Source organism: Podarcis bocagei, assembly GCF_964188305.1.
Source record: "Podarcis bocagei genome assembly, chromosome: 2".
Classification (NCBI taxonomy): Eukaryota; Metazoa; Chordata; class Lepidosauria; order Squamata; family Lacertidae; genus Podarcis; species Podarcis bocagei.
Genome location: NC_138126.1, coordinates 98,718,912 through 98,739,580, shown reverse-complemented (window position 1 = coordinate 98,739,580; position 20,669 = coordinate 98,718,912). Strand labels below are relative to the sequence as shown.

Here is a 20,669-nt window from a genome sequence, read left to right as displayed (position 1 = left end):
TCCTTTACTCCTGTGTCCTCATCTGTGAATGACTGCAGTCTCTTACTCTTGGGAGGGTGAAAAGAGCAACACATAAAGTATCTGCACTATCCCATCCTTTCATACCAGAATTTGCCGTTGGTCCTACTTGGCACCAGGCACCCATTTTGTATAGAGGCCACCCCGTAACACACCAATTAAGTAGATAGCTGCTCTCATAAATTACTGAATTTCTGGGGGCTCTCAGAAGTTTTTTTATCTGTACTACAGACTAAGACAAGTTACTTCCCCTAATTATCTGTATAAACCATGATAGTATTTTTGTTAAGTGGGTGATGTAAACATGCATGAAGAAGCACTGGAATATCACATCCCTTTGAAAACAACTCCATTTGGCTGAGAGAAAGCTATGCCCATGGGAATCAATCTAGAAAATGATAATTGTAGGTGTTTGATTCCAGATGATCAAGTAGGAAAAATAGGTCATCATGAATCCAGCACTTTCCTCAAGTACGGTAAATGTCCCATTGCTGCTGACACAAATATATTTCTGTCTTTCTTAAACTCATCAGACCATGTATTTAAATCTTTGAAGCAGATGGGTTATTTTTTGAACATGCCCCTCTTCACGTTTGCAGAACGGTAGATATGCATTTTATCAAATATTTATTAGCTAGCCCTGTAAATACAGTGCATGTACAGAAGCACTGGACAGTGTATATGCCATTTCAGAGCTACAATTGCCCCCTACCACCCTGTTTTTAAGAAATATGTCAAGGCACATCTTCCTAATTTGAACTTCTGTATCTTTTAGTAGTACTTGCAATGTTTTTATCATATTTTTATTTTTAATACACTGCCTTGGTAGTTTTCAGAAAGGCAGTACAAAAGTAAATAAGCATAACATTTCTAGAATACAGATGCTCTTGCTTAACTCCGTTCCAACAAGACAGTAACAATTTCATTTGAGTAATAAATTTCTTGAGATTGCCTTGTTTTAAAATACTTATAAGTACATACTATCAGGTGAATCTATACAATTTCAGATGGAGACAAAATCTTAAATTTAAAAATACGTTAAAAAATATACCCCAGTATTCTTAGGACATTCTTAAAATTTGGATTTCATCAGCATGCGTAGAACGCAAAATATAACCATGGATGCTGAAGCCTCTCCTGTCTCTCCTTCCATCTCCTCTCAAGAAGCCCCATACCATGGATTTTTAACAGCAGAAGCAGAACCAGTAATATTTACAGTAAAATTACAATCTTAAACCTGGCTGCTCTGAACTAGATACCTCAACTCTTATCACAACTTATGACCGTGGGCTGGCAGTTTTACACCAGCTCCTATGGCTCCTATGAAGGCTTACCTGAATCTCCACAAGGCAACAAGAGTAACTTAACTGCCCGGTTAAGTAGGAAGGCAGCTGCATATATGGCAATTTCTGCACTGACAACTTCTCAGCACTAATTAGGCCTTCACACTAATGCTAGAACCCCAATGTTGTATTCACATAAAAGATTACAAGACTGGAACAAACTACAATGTCTGTTTTCCCATTCCACAAGGTATACTGTTGTTTTTGATGAGAGCACTGTTTTAATCACGAAATGTGTAAAATAATCTCATAATATCCTAACCATATTTTACTCCTTAGCAGATGAAAAGCATGTAAATACTGAGCCCTCTATTAATGTAATAGCTTTATCCTTTTTTATAACTTAACAGCAGTTTATTGTAAGGAACAGTACTTTATATTTTACAGATTACTTTGTTATGAACTTAAGTAGGCAAAACTAATGTGTCATAGGAGATCCACTATCCAGTTATTTTTAATAACTGATCCCAAGCAACTACTCCAAAGATAGGGGAAATGAGGTTTCATCCCATTTCATCTTAGGCTATTTTCCCCAATCTAAATCAGCCTTCTCAAGCTATTCATTTATTTATATACCACCAACTCATATTTCAAGGCAGAGTATAATAATATATACAACAAAACATAAAACACCATAAAAACAATATAAAATGATTATGAAAATGACTAGCTAATCAATAAAGTTTTAACAGCTGCGCAGGTCCTAACGGCATAAAAAGATCTTTATGAAAGTAATAAGAGTGCCTGCTAAATCTCTCCTGAAATAGTATTTATTCCACAGGTCAGATGTGGAATGTCCATCTTCTAGCGGAGACCAGTCAGTCCTCTCTAACATGTGGGACAACTAACAGTGCTCTTCAGGATGATCTCACTGATTGATCACCAATCTCGGGTTCAGGCAGTCCTTAAGATATCCTGGACCCAAAGTTGTTCAGGCCTAGCCCAGGAGCATATGGGCAGAGCCAGGGCAGAGGTTTTAGCAGAAGTGCTGCATGCCACTGGCCATCTGACACCATCAGCAGCCTAGCCCCTGCATTCTGCACTAGCTGGAGCTTCTAGGCCAGGCCCAAGTGCAGCCCCACATATAGCCCACTGCAGGAATCCAGTCTCAAGGTTACCACTAGCCGAGCTAGCCCAATCCTGATGCGCCCAAAACGGTTGTTCCAGAGAAAGCAGGTAAAAGGCACTATTAGCTACACCTCCAAGCTTTACACCTGCTTCCCGAGGAGTGCAACCCCATCCAGAACCGGAAATTTGTCTATCTTCCGGACCCAGAAACCACCTCTCCATAAAGCCTCCATCTTGCGTTTCTCCCCACAATGTTAATAGCAGGGTGATGGGTTGCAATGTGAGGGAAACTGTATGTGAAAAAAGGTTAAACATTTCACCAGCACTTCAAAGTAGCTGTGTGAGGATGGATAATCACTAAAGAGCCATGAAGGAACCTAGCCACAGATCACCCACATTACATATAGTTCGACCTTAGTCTTTCAGAATAGCCTGCCAATTATACACAAATATAAAGGTGTGTGCCAGCTGGTTTCCTTTTGTATATACTTGGGATAGCTCAGTTGGTAGAGCATGAGACTCTTAATCTCAAGAGTCATGGTCTGACCCAACGTTGGACAGGTTTCCTGCATTGCAAGGGACTAGATGACTAGATGTCCCTTTCCAACTCTATGATTCTATGAAACACAAGCAAAACATTTTTATCTGGCTATCTATTGTAGAAACCTTGGCATTTCTTCCCAAGGTTTCCAGTACAAGAGCTATTATTTTTTTTAAAAAGGATAAAAGTCTGTCTGCCTGCCTCTGACAATTTTACTCTGCTCTAGACAGTAGGGGGCAGCATAATAACTGGGCAAGCAATTTGATGAAACAACAGCAAGTAACTAGTGGATTCAGTGTCTGCCACATCAGCTGACTCATCCCAAGCTTAAATGTTATCACAACACAGAAAAATAAGCTTATTTTAAACAAGAAGTTTATTTAAACAACAAGACGCTTTACTTGAAGGGAAAACTATCCAAGATCAAATTTTTGTTTAGAGTAATTTACCCCTACTTAAAGACAGATTGCTCTACATGTAACAGCTACGTACAAAAAAGTTATAAAATCGTCCTTGGTTGTACAACGATAAAAGAAAAACATTGAAATTATCCAATCAAATAAGGTATGCAAGGTTTTTGTTTTTCAACAATGAGAGCAAAATAACTTACTGGAATATAAAGATAAAAGTTAGAGGAGCATGCCACGGAGGAATGGGGCATTTTCACAGACCAGTTTGTTTTTACCACCCCATCTCCATATGATGTTGATCAAAACATACCATTGGCCATTTAGTTAAAAAAAATATGCATGTCTGTGCACATACACCAGTTACGTTATGTACAATAGAAGGAATAGGAAAAGAAATCAGAGAGAAAGCTATACTGCAGTAGTCAAGATGTGGCTGAACCAAGTCTCGTTTTTCTAATTGTGAATGTGTTGTCTGTGGGAAAGGGGAGTTTGGTTCTCTTTTAGTAGACTCCTCCTGTCTGCTGCTGGAACACATCAATTGTATCTTCATCCTCCATTTCCAACTGCATTGAAAAGATTTAAAATTCAATTCAAAATACAACAAATGACACAATTAAAACATTTTTATTTGCATTTCTCATGCTCTAAAGAGAACTACAAGCAAATACAAGAGCCTAAAGATTGCACTGTGGTTGTAACACTAACGTACCTAAACTAGAAAACAAGGTTGCATTACAGAACGAGTGAACTGAATTCTGTTGGTACTGCCAGACTCATGGATTGGATCAACAGAAGTACAAATGGCACAGAGCTTGTGCAACGGGGGTTTTCTGGTTTATCTTTCCCAGTGGAGTCCCAGGTGTCTCTCAAAAGCCACTCCATGAGGAGCAGAGGCCCCTGCAGAAGGGCATAATATGGGCATGCGGGGGGAAGGGGAGAGCGCTACTGCAGGATGGGAAGACTGACAGAATTCAGGAAAGGCTATCTTGTCTGCATGCAAGTGTCTTCTTTCCACTTGTGCAAGACACTTTTGAATCAAAGCCAACAGAGATTAATAATCCAGAGTTAATTATAGTAAACCTAAGTGCATTTTCTGTAATTAAGGCAGAAGAATTGTACTACTGACTTGTCAGGATGGTGAATCCATAACAACAATAATGTATTACTGTACAGGGATCAGATTAAAACTCCCTACACCTGCAATGCAGGCTAAAGTAATAGGATGGCACAGGGAGAATTGGGTAAAATTCAAATTGTACTTTTAGGTTGTCACAAACTGCATTCAGGACCCAATTATGAAGAACTAGGGACATAAAATCTTTTAAAAAAATTAAATTGTTGCATTTGGCAATTAACTGAATAAGTGTTCTACATACAGCAGTGTTAGTTGCAAATCAGCATGACCTACCTATTAACATGGATAAGATTTAGTATTAAACTATTTTGTAGCTGATATTTGTATTCTTATTTTCTGTTTTCACTCTAGCAGAAACTTTAGCAGCTTTTTTCTTACCTGTGCAGGTGTATCTGTTTCATTGATTGGCTGCCCATCAAACCGGAATCTGATTTGCCTCATTGACAAACCCTACATAAATGCAAATTTAAAAAAGGAAGAGTCTAAATTACTTATCAGCTGAGCCAAACAGCTACCATAAGCCATCATACTTATTTTACCAATCTTTGCATTTACGAAAAGTATACCAAAATACACATTATCGAGCGGTAAATTAAGTGTTTCTTGTGTAATAAAGGTGATCAGCAGTGCCCCCACTGGTAGCATGTAGGAGATGCTAGATAAATTTTCAAGTCCAAAAGCAGTGATTTGAGATCACAATTGGGAGTAAACTTGAATGAGACTTTAGGGTGGCAAGTCTCAGAAGGACTGACATTTCAGAAGGGTAGCAGGATTCACTTAATGTACCCCATTAGTGGAAGCCCTATGCGAGGACTTCCTCTTGTACTACAGGTCCCCACAAACAGCAATGGGGGGGGGGGCGAGAAGAGAGCAGCGACAGTTCCATCTGGCAAGCTGCAATGCTTCTGCAGTCAGAATATTTATAATAATGCTACACTGAATTTCACCCACAGCCAAAGCAGAGTATCTTTCTAGGTTTATTGCACTGCATTGCAAACATCTAACAAAACCATTGTTTCTGCACTTATGAGTTCTGCAAGACACAACAAAAGCATTTCAGAGTAAGAGATGTCAAGGCTGTATATTAAGTTTAAAATTCTCTTTTTTCCACTTAAGTGCAGTTCGTCTCTCATTTTTTTGGTTATACCATCATTTTGGCCACTAGGAAGCTTCAATTACCAAAACAGAAGCCAATGTTTGCTCCCATAATGTTACATGGGCTAGACATCTTGAAAAGTTATAGAACTGATCCTATTAGGCTGTGCATACTAAATATGCCTAATTATTATTTGGGTATGTTTCTGAAACAATGTGAAGATGAGATAGAACCTTAGGCACGAGCGTTGCTACCTTGAATGAGTGTGCATTGGTCCTTACTTCCAGCTAGTCCAGAAGTAAATAAACTATCATGACTAAGCCCATATACTGTAAATCCAAATTGCTTTGCCCTATTTAACCCATTGCTTTGCTGCATACTTTTAGGGCTGCCACTTAACTACATGAACTGATACATTCTACCACATGTAACATACTGTACTTTAGCCCAATTGTTACTTTCAGCACCAAAAGCCAAAGCTCCATTTCTTGTGTGCTCATTTTATAACTAATCATGCTTTATTTTTATTATTTTACTGTTTTAATTAAACTGCTTAGAGGTTTTCTCTAAACTATGCCAGATTTTTTTTAACCAAACACACACAAAACCCTCTCACATCCACAATTTTCTCCAGTCAAATTTGCAGTAATCAGGTGTGTGCCCACCTTTCAAAATGGCAGCAGTGAGGCCCACAAGACTTCCACATTTGGACTGTGTAGCCTTTGTGATCAAGCAATGTTTACCTGCACTTGAAATCATACATGACATCAGGCACGGTGCAGGTAAAGGGTCAGGGCTAGCAAGACATCATGCCTTTGCTCTTATGGTTTGATATCAAAATGCATGGGCAAAAACAGGTCACAGGACATCACTGTGACATCAGGTAATTGATAGGTGGTCAGCCCTGTCAAACCTAGCCCACGGGGTCAACAAGCATCCAGCTCCGACTCCTGCAACACGGGAAGGAATCTTGCGTCTGACATACACTATGGGTCGGGAACAGTCTTCAGCTCTGGAATTCATCCTTGTTGTGCAGTGCTTCCATAACATTGGGAAAGCCCAGCAAAGCACAAAGTGGTCCCATCTCTCCTTCCAAGCTTGGATATAGGGACAGAAAAGAGATTGTCTCACTGTGCATCAGAGGTGTTGGGGATAGTTATGCTTGCCATAGCAAGAACTTGTGGACCTCTGCTGTGTACCATTCATAATTATGTACCTGCTTGATCCAATGCATCTTACCATTTTCCTAAGTTTTTTCCCTTTGTCCTCATGAAATGCTACACCTTAGTCTCATCATTTATTTGCATATTTTGTATAATACTTTCAGTGTTTAGTGATGCTTGGATATACAGTGGTACCTCGGGTTAAGAACTTAATTCGTTCTGGAGGTCTGTTCTTAACCTGAAGCACCACTTTAGCTAATGGGGACTCCCGCTGCCACTGCACCGCTGCTGCACAATTTCTGTTCTCATCCTGAAGCAAAGTTCTTAACCCGAGGTAATATTTCTGGATTAGTGGAGTCTGTAACCTGAAGCGTATGTAACCCAAGGTACCACTGTAGAATATCTTTAGCAAACATTATGTTGGAAGACTGCCATGTTCTTGCTCCTCAACAATTACATGAAAGTCTACTAAAATGCGGTTGAATGCTCCACTGAAGTATTCGCAGAATGACCAACAGTTTCTTTCATCCAAAAATTATCCCTCATCCTCAGCTTAAGCCACAAGCTTCTGCAAAAGATAGAGCTAGCTTTGGAAGTAGAAGGCTCTTCATCCACTCTCTGGTAAAGCCACAACACAATTTATGAGAAGACTGTCAGAAGGACCTGCAGTGTAAGCACTCAGTCTAGCACAAACCTTAGGGTGAAATCTGTTCACAGTCCTTCAGTGAAAACTTAACAAGATAACTATAGTTCACAACTTGCATCATATTTAAAGTTTGTGAATATAAGTGCTATGCCCTAACCATGTTAATAACAAGTGCTAGAGCAAGCTAACTTCAGAGACCAACTTCACCGTGGCATGTACAGAATCTCAAAATATTCAAATGCTTTGTGTTAATATTCTTACATTGCCTTATTACTATGAAAATTGTTCCCATTTTATTTACTAGGTTGTGGTAGTCTTAAGTTTTCTAAAGCTGCAATATGGAAGTATGCACCTTTTGAAGCAGATTTATTTCCAAGCCAGAAGAGTGGGAAAACAGACCATAAGATGAAAACACTGCATAACTTCCCCCAAACTCAACTGCAAAAACAGGCGTCATAACTTAATACTACCTCAACCTGCTATAATAAAGTTATTCCAAACAATACAAAAGCAAATACTATAAAAGTTAACTATCAGCACCAAAATGCCTAGACTTGCTTTCTTCTGTTTTGTTTTCTGTTTTTGCTTCATTCACCAAGCTGGAAAACTCAAAAAGGAATGTAGCACTTATCTTCTAAATAGGTGGGAGCTATGGAGAAAGCTGAACTGAGAATGAACCTTTTCCTTGAGAGTACAGTGGTTTCTTGGGTTACATACGCTTCAGGTTACAGACTCCACTAACCCAGAAATATTACCTCGGGTTAAGAACTTTGCTTCAGGATGAGAATAGAAATAGTACTGTGGCGGTGCGGCAGCAGCAGGAGGTCCCATTAGCTAAAGTGGTGCTTCAGGTTAAGAACAGTTTCAGGTTAAGAACAGACCTCCAGAACGAATTAAGTTCTTAATCCAAGGTACCTCTGTACTGAAGATCATGAAAGGATGCACTTTCATTACATGTACAATTGTACATGTTTATTACAGGGTTAATAGGCATGAAGGTGCCTCAAAATGTTTCTTTGAGTATTCATACAGTCTTCTCACCTGTCGTTCACAATAGGCTTTCATTAGTTTGCTAAGTGGTGTATGCCTTTTAATCTTAAACTGCACCACAGATCCATCTTGCCCTGCAACCTTCAGATTAATGTGGTCATTATTTTCAGTCTTCACACCTTCCTGTAAGGGGAAAAAAGCATAATGATTTTAAAGTTATTCCATCTAGTAATGAATCCTCAAGTTCAATACGCATTATCACAACCAGAGTTATCAAAGACTAGCCACTACAGCTCTGTTTCAGAAATATCATTCATTAGTAAGTGGTTTTAGTGGGCTGTTGCCAACTAACAAATGGTCCATAGTAGACAGGTCAATTAGATCACTGTAACTATTTCTATGCTTTGTGTTCTGAACTAAACATAGATTTCATTTGATTTATCTACTATACAAGATTCACAACAATACATGGCAATACTAAAACTAACAAACCTCATTAAGTTTGCAATTCTACACAAACTTACCTGGAAGTAAGCACAAGTGAGCTCAATGGGGCTTACCTACTCAGACATTTCATTTTAAATCACCCAATAAAACTGACCAGCACCATATAATGATGAATTTAAGAGCCAAAGTGCTCTTGACTTACTACATGGGGAAAGAGTTTTAAAGGTTAAGGCAGTAGCATGCAGCTGTAAAGAGCACAATAGTTAATTTTATCCTTCTTAGGAAAGCTACAGCTATTCTTGGAAGCTTTAGCTACAGACCTGACAATTACCAACACCTCTCTTGCTTTATTTAAACTAAAGGCAAGCATTAAGTTATTGTTCTAGTGTATTTATGTACACAACTCTGAAGCACAGCCTCATAATGCATGCAATTATTGTTTTATTCTGTCCCTTTAGCATAATGAGAACAGAACTACTTCTCTTTTTCTTTCTTAAAATAACTCCACCACTGCAAAAAAAAGAAAAAAGACATTTTCTTAGCTAAGTTTTGGATCTGGGTTTAGGGTTCAAATCTCCTCTGCCATAAAGTTCACAGGGTGTTATTGAGCTAGTTACTGCCTCAGCCTTAAACTATTTCAGTGGGTTGTTATGGGGATCAAATGGGGGGGCATGAAATCCACCTTAAATTACTCGGCAGAAACAGTGGATATAAATATAATAAAGAAATTAAGATATAATAAATATAATAAATATAATAAAGAAATAAGAGGAAAAGAAAAATAATGTATCTTAAAATGTGCTTATCTTCGCTCACTCAACAGGGTTAAAAAACAACTACCACCACCACCATGAAGACACCTTAAGAGCTTTTTAGCTTTTATCTTAAGGAACTTAAGAAACAAAAAGTTACTTTGCAAGCATGCCCACCATTTTTTAAAAGTACATAGCACCTACTAGTCTGGGTCTGGGTAAGGTTCCTCCATACTATACTGTAAGCTATGCAGGTATGCTGGGGTGCCACTTAAAAGGGCATCGTTTGACCTTAGGAACATTCCCTATTTCTGATCGCTACGAGCTCAGAGCCTCATGGAACAACTCGTACCTTTGAAGAACCCATGACTATGACCATCCCATTAAGTTCACAGTACGCCCGACTCCGCACAACAGACGTTCCCTATGGCCTACCTCCGATGCACCTAAGACACACGCACAAAAATACAAAAACCACAGGCGCCACACGGCCCTCACGCTGCAAGGCTTTGCAGAGAGCTCCTGGAAGGCGCAGCAGCGAAGCCCCACACCTCCGATCTCGCCCTTGCACACTCCCGCACACAAAGCAAACTCCATCCAAAATGCACGCACGCACAGAACACCACCTTCGCCCCACTTTTGTAAAATAATAATAATAATAATAGTAACGTTCCTCTGTTCAACCGCCTTGAGCGGCGGGCGGGTTCCCGCGGAGTCCGCGAGAGGAAAGGGGTTTTTCGCGCAGGCAACGTTTTGGCGCCTCCGAAGTCACATTTAAAACGAGGCGTACGTCGGAAAAGGAGGGAGGGAAGGAAGGAGGGAGGAAAAGGAAAAGCCAGGCCAGCCAGAGGCCAGTTACCTCCGCGGGAAGCGGGGAGAGAAAGAGGGGTTACCTGCCGCCCAGGGGCCACTCAGGGAGGACGGAAAGCAGCGTGCAGGGCGGCCGGGAAGGAAGCGACACAAAGAGGGGCCTTCCCATCGCCATCGCCACCCGCCTCGCCGGTCAATAAAGCTGCGGACGGCGCCCAGCACACGAGGGACTAGCGCCTCTTTCTTGCGAAGGGAGGGGGCCACAACATCAACAACAGAAACCCGAGAGGGAAGGGGCCGTTCCGCAGGGGCAAGGGAGGCTCGCCGCTGTAAGGAAAGCGAGCTCCTCGAGGGGGCACCCCCTTCCCTTCCTCCCCCTCCCCCTGGAAAGAAATCCGATTAAGGCGGAGAGGGGGAGGGGGTGGAAAATGGCGCGCAAGAACCGGCGCGGCGGAGCCGACGCTGCGCCGCCTCCGTCCTCGTCGCCCGTGCCGGCTCCGTTGCCTCCGCTCCCCGCCGCCTTCGCTCACCTTGGGCTTCTCGTCAGCCATGGCGAGTTCAGCGGGGGCCGGTCCGCTGCGAGCACCTCACGCGAGCAAGTGGGGGGACGGAAGGATGAAAAAAGGCGACCGCGACGGCCGAGACAGAAAGACTGGGGGAGGGGGCGAGTGAGCGCGCACGCACAGCCGCGGGGCCGCGCCTGAGCCTGCGAGAGCGCGCACGCACGGCCTCCCCCCTCCCCCTCCAGTCCGCTCGCCATTGGGCCTCGGCGGGGCGAGAGCGCGCAGCGCCGTTACATAACTCGGAAGAGAACGGCGGAGGGAGGAGGCAATGGCTGCGTGCGTGCGCGCACCCAGGGGGCGTCGTCCGCGCCCCTGCCCAACGTGCGCGCGCCCCGCTGGGCGCAGCGAGCATTGCTCTTGCTCGTGAAGAGGGTATTGTCTTTTCAAAATGGCCGCCGGGCCTTTGAGACTGCAGAGATCTCCAGCTAGCCAATTTGCACTTTCCATCAAGTTAGCATGGCTATGATTTACATGGTCCTGCTAAACAGCAAATCTCTCTGCCTTTTCAATTGTTCCTTTTCATTTGGTTAATGGGCTAGCCACGTTAATCCTTCTTAGATTTCTGTGTACAACCATTCTATCTCTGTTGCACCAGATATCACCCAAAGTAGGTGCCTACTTTCCCGGATGTTAGCTGAAGTTTTCTTGTACCAACTCCATAATTTCTCTTTGTATCCCACTAAATAAATTGTAATTCATGCATATGTTAAACTGAAAAGCACACTGGTTCTGGAATAAACCCATCACTGATGTTTTAAGAAAGGATATTTACATAATCCTCCATTATAACAGGAAAATTGTGTTGCTATTTTCATAAACTTGCTTTAATCCCCTGAATATCCTAGTGGAACAGTGCTTTCCACTGTGTTCATTTATCAGGGGTCCCTTGATGAGAAGGGCGGATAAGTTTCCCTGAAAAAACTTCACTACTGTTTATCTTCCCTGCATAGTGCAGTCACTGGGAAGTATTGAGTGAATTCTTCGTTCACCTGGGGCCCAGCAGACTTGCCAGTTTTCCACACTGTGTGCAAATAGAAATTAGAAGACAATTGATGTGTGTGATAGAGAATAGGCAAAAATGCACAAAAAGCAACTGGTCAACTACGTATTGTATTTTTGGGTAGAGCAATGCTATAGCTTTGGTACACCAGAATACCACCATTGCTATTGGTGTAACATAGTTCATATTTGGTCCCCACTCTGCGCTTAGCTCTCACCAGTGGTTCCTAGAAGCTGTCAGCATATGACGGCAGCCACACCCTAAAAAACAGCTTCCACTGACCAGCTAAACCAGATGAGGGTAGCCAGTGGGTCTCAGCCCTTTGTTAGGGACTTTCCTATGCATGCAAAGACAGGCTCCAGTGGACTGAGCAGATGAGACCAATAGTGGGGCCAACAGTAAAAAAGGTGATTTCTGCATGTACTGTAGAGGGATATGAGGGGCCGATGAGTCTTGTCAACCTGAGAAGGAGAAGGAAAACTCTGATCCTAAACCTCTGCTGCCTTGTGGGATATCTTTGGGAGAAGAAAAGGCTAAGGAGTAAACCAAACACAAATCTGGAGTGGAGTCCCTAGAATGGTTGAAAATGCCTTGTATGCCTTCTGGCAACTCCTGCAGCCAAGCTGGTGCCAGATGTATTGCTCTGCTTTCCTTTAGACCAGTGTTTCCCAAACTTTTTTGGGCAACGGCACACCTGTTTACTGAAAAAAAATCTCGCGGCACACCACCATTAAAGCCCCGCCCCGTGACGTCAGCGCGCAGCGTCACGCCGGGAGGGACGCACGAAAGTGAAAGTTTTTTCCCTCCCCCCTCAGTCCCTCGCTCGGAATTCAGCTCGTTTGGGGCATCGCTCCGGCTGCTCCCTCTCCCGCCGCGCAGGAGCGATGCCTCTCTCTGGCTCTCCCTCCGCACAGGCTGAGGGAGGGAGGGAGGTGCGCGTGTGACCCGTCTCTGCTGGGAGACCAAACCCAGCGAGGCAGAGTCGCGCGGAGGCGCCCAGGCAGCGCTGCCGGCTGCGAGGAGGAGCGCCAGGCAGCAGCAGGAGGCGCGGCCTCTCCTCGCCGCCGCCGCCCCGCCTCTCGCCGCCCGACTCCCTCGCCTCCCTCCAGGCATCTCGCGGCACACGAGGCAACGTCTCACGGCACACTCGTGTGCCGCGGAACACCGGTTGGGAAACACTGCTTTAGACCACAGCAGTGAGGCTAAGAGGAGGGTCATGTCATCAGGGCAGTCTACAACCTCTATACACACTGTCCAAGCTTGTGCCCTGAGGAGGTCACTTCAGTGCTGCTAATGCAGCAGTTTGACTTCACTCTTGCAGGCGCACTTCATTTTCTCTCAGGACTGAAGTATGTCAACAAGAACAATTCTTGCTCAGCACGTAAGATGAAAAGCACAAGTCCTCCCAATCACAGAATGGACCACTGATGATGTCCATACTTGCAGCCTCCATGGTAGCACTGAGGACTTCCACCAATCATGTGTCAGCCCTATGACAGTGCCTCCATGGAAGAAGCCAATCCATTCACAGCAACTAATTGACATTTCCATGACATATCCCCATTTCACTCTGCACACAACACACCTGGCACAATGACACCACAGCAGCATCAGTTGGATGAATTACTATGCACAAGTAGGAATAAATCAATAACTGGGAGTTCCAAGAGATCCTCACATACTGGTTTGAATCTTAATTCCACACAGGTTTCCATGGCACAATAGTTCAAGACTAACAGGGTGGGGGATAGAAGCCTTTTTGTAGGCATGGAAAGGAACTAGGAAAGCCCCAATCACACACAAGAGCAACTTCCATTAGCTCACTGAGAAGGGCATGGGGTTGAGAATTGAAACACGAGTTCGAGTCCACTAAGTGGATCTGGAGTGAAAAGGTCCTCCTCACCTTCTGCATGCCAGGCTGGCAACAGTCGTATGTATCAGAGTGAGAAAAGGAGAAAACTCCTGAGAGTCAAAACCTCTGCATATTCTTCACAGCAGGTCTGTACCTACTCAGCTACAACAGGAGACAACCTACATCGCCAATTTATCACCTTGCAGCTGTCAGCATGGAGAGATAGCTCAGGTTTCACATGTAAAGGTAAAGGTATCCCTGACTGTTAGGTCCAGTCGCAGACAATTCTGGGGTTGTGCGCTCATCTTACTCTATAGGCCGAGGGAGCCGGTGTTTGTCCACAGACATGTGGCCAGCATGACTAAGCTGCAGTGCATGGAAACGCCGTTTACCTTCCTGCCGGAGCGGTACCTATTTATCTACTTGCACTTGACGTGCTTTTGAACTGCTAGGTGGGCAGGAGCTGGGACCGAACAACGGGAGCTCACCTCATCGCGGGGATTCGAACTGCCAACCTTCTGATCGGCAAGTGCTAGGACACCCCAGATTCAAACCCAGCATTCGAATCCACTGATATGGGACCCTGAAAATGGGGTGCCTTAGCCATGCAGCTATTTTGGCTCGTCTCTGTTAATGGCAACCTATACTGTTCTGTGTCAGGCTAGTTATCATTTCAGTAGGCCTCGTTGCTCTACCAGTTATCCCATACATACGGCATAGTAGCATCAGTCATCCCACTTGTGCCCTCTGAGAGGCCAGCCGGCTTACAATGCAGAATATGAGTGAGCAGAGTGTCAGGGTGACTCACCAGAGCCTTTGCAGCAACAAGGTTCCAACAACCCCCAGTTGAAGTGAGATTAAAATAAGGAGAGGGGAGGGTATCCTAGCAACAAAGAAATAGCACAACACCTTAATTAAAGCTTGTATTGAATGGTATCTGGGATGGAGTGGGTTCTGAAAGTCAGAAGGGCACAGAGGGGCAGGAAGCTGCCAACCAGTCATCACAGCAAAGCTCCTCTGCCTTTGACAGCTGAATAAAATACAGCAAAGTAGCAACTGTCACTCATGGCTCTGTTTCCTTACACAACTGTGGCACGGAGCTGGCAAAGGTATAGGAGCCTGTCTTTAACAAGTAGGTTTGGCAACGCAACCCTTCAGAAGTACAGCTGGAAGTCCTCTGACGATTGCTTACTAGTCACACCGAGCTGCTGTGGAGAGCGAAGGCCATCACGTTGGTGCACAGAGTCCCTAGGGCCTAGGCCTCGATGCATAGTAAGTGTTTGTGAGGAAGTTTATAGAGGGAGAGGCACCACTTCAGCGCTGCTCCACTTGTATCAACCTTTCCCCCACTGTGGGGGAGTGGGGAATACAGTGATTGAGTAAATACTTACCTCTTCCCTGTAGGGAGTTGCGAACTTGATAAAAGTCTTGCTGGTTCAGAACAAAATTCCATCTAGTCCAGCATTTTTCACAGTGGTCAACCAGACCACAGCAAGACCCCGCTACTGTAGTTGTTCTCCAGCAAATATTATTCAGAAGAATAATGCCTCTGATAATGGTTTAATATAGCCATAATGACCAGTAGCACCTGGCAGCCTTGTTCTCTTTTAATGCCATCTACATTGTTGCTCAATGTCACATCTTGTGACATCAAATTCATTAGTGAATTAGTGAAGCAGTGCATGAAGAATTATTTATTTTTGTCTCTCCTCTATATTCCACCTTCCACCTTCCACCTCCACTGAATGGCTCTGGGTTCTAAACGTTTCAAAGAGGAAGAAAAACCTTTGTCCCCTTCTCCACATGTCCCCCTCCTTTTATTTTTTAAAATACCCAATGTCAGGCCTAGCAACAGTGGTCGCCAGTGGCAGGTACTTACCAATGGTCCATGCCTACTGGAAGGCACATCAACTGATTAGCCGTATTGTTTAGCCTGAGAGACAGTAGCCTAGCAACAGGGGTAGCTGGAGAGGCAGGTCCTCCAGCAAGTGGAACCACTGGGGCTCACCAGTTAAATCCTCCATGCTGTCTCTGGAACCCCAAGGAACATTGCTAAAATGATCCTACACACTTGGGAAATGCCCCAGAGGTACTGTGGTACCAGCAGCAGCCAGTGAGACTAAATTTTCCCCCTGCTGCATGCCAGGTTTAGTACCCACCTACCTCAAGGTAGCCATCTCTACCACCCAGGGAGACAGGGCTTATCTTCAACCTGTTTCCATAGCCCCTTTAACTGCTACCTCCTTGGCTTCCCAACTTGGTGGTCAGCCTTACTGCCATATCTTCCCCCATTTTAGTTGAAGGAATTGTTTTGGAACATTTCTCAATCCCTTTTTGGTTTTACCACCCTGAATGATGAGCTTCGCCAAATCGCCATGTCACCTCTCATCCTTAACTCAGTTTCATTTATGAGCATGTTAAAAAGCACCAATCTCACTATAAACCCTTTGTGGGGCTGGGACGCATATTACATCCTTCCATTGTTAGAAATTTACATTTATCCTTGTTCTCTGTTTCCCTTTCTCTTTAACTAGTTACCGATCCATAGGAATGTCATATTCCACAGTCTACATTTATTCAGGAGACTACAGTGAAAGTCTTCCTGCTTCTTTAAGGGGATTACATTCTGCCTCGCAGGGCAAAGCCTGCCCAAGGTGGTTTTACAAAAGTTAATTAGCTTCAAACAACAACAATTTTATTATTTATATGCCATCCATCTGACTGGGTTGCCATATAACACAATAATTTTCCTTTAAATACAAAGCAAGAACATTGTGCTTTCAAATAATTTACAGTACAATCTACATGTAATGCTTTTAGTCAAGGTCTTCCTATAAGCTTCTTTCTGTCTATCCACCTATGGTCCCTACTGCTGCCTTGTCTTATCAACCAAAGTTGTACTCGCACATTATAGCTTCCTTCACCTGCTGCCTTTGATGGTCCAATGTCTCCCTTTGTGCTTGCACTAATGATGAAAATATTTCGGAATCTGAGTAGCCTTCCCTTTCAAGCATGGCTCATTAGATTATCTGGACTTTCTGTTCTCCAAATCTTTTCAAGGACTCTCATCTGCAGGAGTATCCAGGCAACTGGAGGAGTAACCATGGAGGGGCTGTTCAGAGGAAAGAAAACAAGCCCACAGGAGCCAAGGTTCATATGTCACAACAAACTGGAATCTGGCTTGTTTAGGGTTTGTTTCCTCTACTGCACAGCACAGTCAGGAGCGAGAGAAGAATTAAGTGTTCATGCACATTAAAACATACTTTATTTTAAATGATGAACATAAACATAAGAATATATGAAGAGCCTGTTGGATCAGGCCATTGCCCCATCTAGTCCAGCATCCTGTTCTCAACAATGATGATCAGATGCATATGGGAAGCTCACAAGCATGACTTTGAGCACAACAGCACTCTCCCTTCCTGTGGTTTCCAGCAATTGGTATTCAGAGAGAGCATATGGCTTCTGACAGTGGAGATAGAACATAGCCATCAAGGTTACAAGCCATGATAGCCTTATCCTCTGTGAATTTGTCCAATTCTGTTTCAAAGTCATCCACAGATTAATTAAGCGGATAAACTGGACCTTTCCCATTTGCTTGCTCTCCTTCAAACACAAAAGAGTAAAACAGACTATGGGTTGCATCCAGAGAATTAGGTAGAACCCACAAAACACATTTAGAACACACTGTTCTCCCCAAAGATTCCTAGGAACTGTAGTTCACAGAGGTGCAATTCCCAGCACGCTTAACAAGCTTCAGTTCCCAGAATCCTTTGAGAGCTCACAAACAACAGCATCTCCTGTGACAGAGATAATCTGCTGTCTTGTTCCCAGCGTATTGAAATCAGAGCTACACTACCTCTGAACATGGAGGTTCGATTTAACTGCTATGGTCTATTACAGCCTTTGATAGACGTGTCCTCCATAAATATGTCTAATCCTGTGAAACTGCAATCTGAAGTAAACCATTGGGTATTACCACATAATTCTGTACTATGTAAAGAGGTAATTACTTTGGACATGTCTAGATCTACCATTAATCAACTTCAGTGGTTGTCTCATAGTATTCTAAATATGGCTACATCACATAATTACTAAATCACTTTTATACCTGCTGTTCCTCACTACTTGGAGAGAGAGGAAATAAAGTGAAAGAAGCTAAAAGCACTACTGCTATGTTGTTTTGTAGAAGTATTTGGGAACTGAAATTCACTTTATCCACACAGTTGTCAGCTATGAATGAAAGAGATCTGGAGAATATAATATTAGTTAATGCAAACTGTATGTTCAATATTATTTTTCTCAGGTTAAATATTTAATGCTCTTTATAAAATGTACGTGATTCAGAGTTAATGAAAACAACATTTTTAATGTGTTTTAACCAGAATATGCATGTTTTTTTTTTAACTGTTATCTACTATGGAGAAATAGGAAAAGAGATAAATATAATTCACATATTTTCAAGTGCTAATGTAACCACGCCATGATGCTATTAAGTGGAGGTTGCCAGGGGTGGCCCAAGGTGTTGCGGCACCTGAGGCGAAATGCCCCTATGAAGAAGCTCTTGTGGAGAAGCCCTTGAGGAGTCTCCCACACAGGGAAAGCTGGGGAGATTATTTATGGGTTCCCCCTCCTTCCCAGCAGTGGGGTTTTGCACTGGCTTCTCCCTTTAGGAGAAAAGCCCCACCACTGCTGGGTGGTGGGGGAAGATCTCCCCCCCCCCCGTGACAAAGCAAAAAGTCTTCCCTCTAGCCAGTTCAGCAGGAGGGGAGGCATTCCACAGAGCTTTGCCACCAGTCTCTCTCTGCTCTACCCCTAGAAGCAAAGGAGACTGGCAGCAAATGAGATGCCACTCCAACAGGGAGCCAGCAGTAAATTGCACCAAGCTAGTTGGAGTTAACTCTTTATTAGCACAAACAGGATCTATGCAGTGGTGTCAGGTCTAATAAGCACAACACTCATCTCCAGCAGGCCTTGCCCCTATAAAGCATTTGCTGAGACTGAAGGTCCTGGCTCCCTACAGCTACCTAAGTCCCCTCCTCTCCAGGGTTTTCCCCAAGCAATTTGAGACAGTACCTGTGTGAAGCTAACATCTGCTCCGCCCTCTTCATGACTCTTCTGGGCCTGGGAGACCAGAGGGGAGGGGAGCTTGTTGCAGCAGGAGGGGGAGATACCTGTGCCTCTTCACCAGCCAGACTCATCTCTGCCTCTTGGCTTCCCTCCTCTCCTGCTTTAGCTTTTGTGGCTGAGTCTGGACTGCTTTCTGCCACAGCCACTTCCTGCTCACTAAACTCTGTTACCTCTTCAGCTTCCAGGATCTCCTCCTCCCAGCCTGCTCCCTCTGACCACTCATTGTCATCCCACCACCACTCCTGATGCTAAACCTGCTTTGCTTCCCTTGGGTGTTCCCCAGCTGGTTCCTCCCACCAAGAAATACGTCCAAACTAGTTCAGTGTCACATTTCCTCAGATAAGTGATCTACAGAACTGTAGCCAAAGCACTATTCAAGTAGATATGTTAACTCAAATATCTCAGGTCCAAGGCCAACACATGTTCACGCAATCAATCAGTTGGGAGAATATAAGAGTTTGGATCGCATTAGCTGTAGGCAATAATCCAACAGGAAATCCAAGGGTAAACAGTGAACCAGTGAAAACCAATTTTGTGATTGGGTTGTGAATTTACACCCCCACTGTGGGCCAGCTAAGACTTCTAACTCTTCTCTTACCAGAAGGGACAGAGACTTAAGCAGAAGAGGGGAGCTTAGCAGGCAAAACCCAGCAGCTTGGGGAACCTCATTGCGAGAGGCAGGGGCAAAACTAGGCTTTATTTCACCCGGGTCAAAGGCCCAGTTTCTAACCCCCCCCCCACATTTGTGCACACACATACACAGGCTGGGAGCCTCAATGGTGCTCCTCTGGAGGCTTCACCTGGAGCAAAAAAACAAACAAAACCGTAGCTAAGCCTCTTGAGTGAGGTTACTAGGGAACCAGGCAGAGACCCTTCTTGGTATTCGTGTCCACCTTGTGGGATACCTTCCTGTCAGATGTAAAGAAAAAAAAACAACTACTTGAGTTTTAGAAGACAGCCCTGTTTAGGCAAGTTTTTAATGATAGATGTTTTATTGTGTTTTTAATGTATTTGTTGGGAGCCGCCCAGAGTGGCTGGGGCAACCCAGTCTGATGCACAGCATTTAAATAACAAATTGTTGTTGCTGTTTCTGGGCACAGAGTATTAGGGAGTCCACGACTGATTAGACAGATATTGCAGTTCCAATATATATTGGAAGAACTGCAAGGACAAGTGAAAGCTTTGCAGCCCTACATCCAGCGGGCACTGCAAAAAGTATTCCTCTCTGCTGCCACGACTACCCTAACAGCGCTCTTTGCAGCTCTACCACCCCAACCTCGCGGCGCTGTTGCCTCAACCACTTATATAGTTTCCCGCCGAGTCGACTTAGCTCTCTGAATCGGCGCCGTTTAATTTTGAGGCCCTTCAGAGTGCCTGTCTCTCGAGCACAGCCGGGCGCCTCAAACCCGGACCCTTTCCAGCTCCCTCAGTCTTCGGAAGACGATATGCGAAGGAGCAACAGGAATTGGATTTTGAAGGGTTTTGAAGTTAGGTTTCAAATAAAAACAATTTAAATGAAAATTCTACAGGCAGCTTGGATGACAGCCCCCAAGGGGAGAACGAGGCATCGCTAATTTGGGAGAGGAGGAACCTAGAATTACGAATTTTTTGCATCAGCAGATTCCTTTCCGCGTCAGCTTTTGCATTGCTCCCGGAATGGACGTGAGAGATAGCGGTGGATAAAGAACCCTGATTTTTCTCTGAT

General features: G+C 43.9%; 1 protein-coding gene and 2 long non-coding RNA genes across 3 annotated transcripts; 1 reads left to right on the top strand and 2 right to left on the bottom strand.

The window, feature by feature from the left end:
- Nucleotides 1-3,328: 3,328 nt before the first annotated feature.
- Nucleotides 3,329-11,161, bottom strand: SUMO2 (small ubiquitin like modifier 2). The gene is made up of 4 exons (XM_081184692.1): nucleotides 10,950-11,161; nucleotides 8,462-8,593; nucleotides 4,894-4,965; nucleotides 3,329-3,943 (listed from the first exon to the last, which is right to left on the bottom strand). Exons 1-4 carry the CDS (start codon nucleotides 10,968-10,970, stop codon nucleotides 3,881-3,883), a joined length of 288 nt encoding a protein of 95 aa, XP_081040818.1. The 5' UTR covers nucleotides 10,971-11,161; the 3' UTR covers nucleotides 3,329-3,880.
- A 4,621-nt stretch (nucleotides 11,162-15,782) lies between these two features.
- Nucleotides 15,783-17,092, top strand: LOC308581911. The gene is made up of 2 exons (XR_014005375.1): nucleotides 15,783-16,003; nucleotides 16,895-17,092. It is a non-coding gene; the product is annotated as an uncharacterized lncRNA (long non-coding RNA).
- LOC308581902 lies at nucleotides 17,083-19,759 on the bottom strand. Its single transcript, XR_014005357.1, has 2 exons — nucleotides 18,911-19,759; nucleotides 17,083-17,440 (listed from the first exon to the last, which is right to left on the bottom strand). It is a non-coding gene; the product is annotated as an uncharacterized lncRNA (long non-coding RNA).
- Between the last annotated feature and the right edge of the window lie 910 nt (nucleotides 19,760-20,669).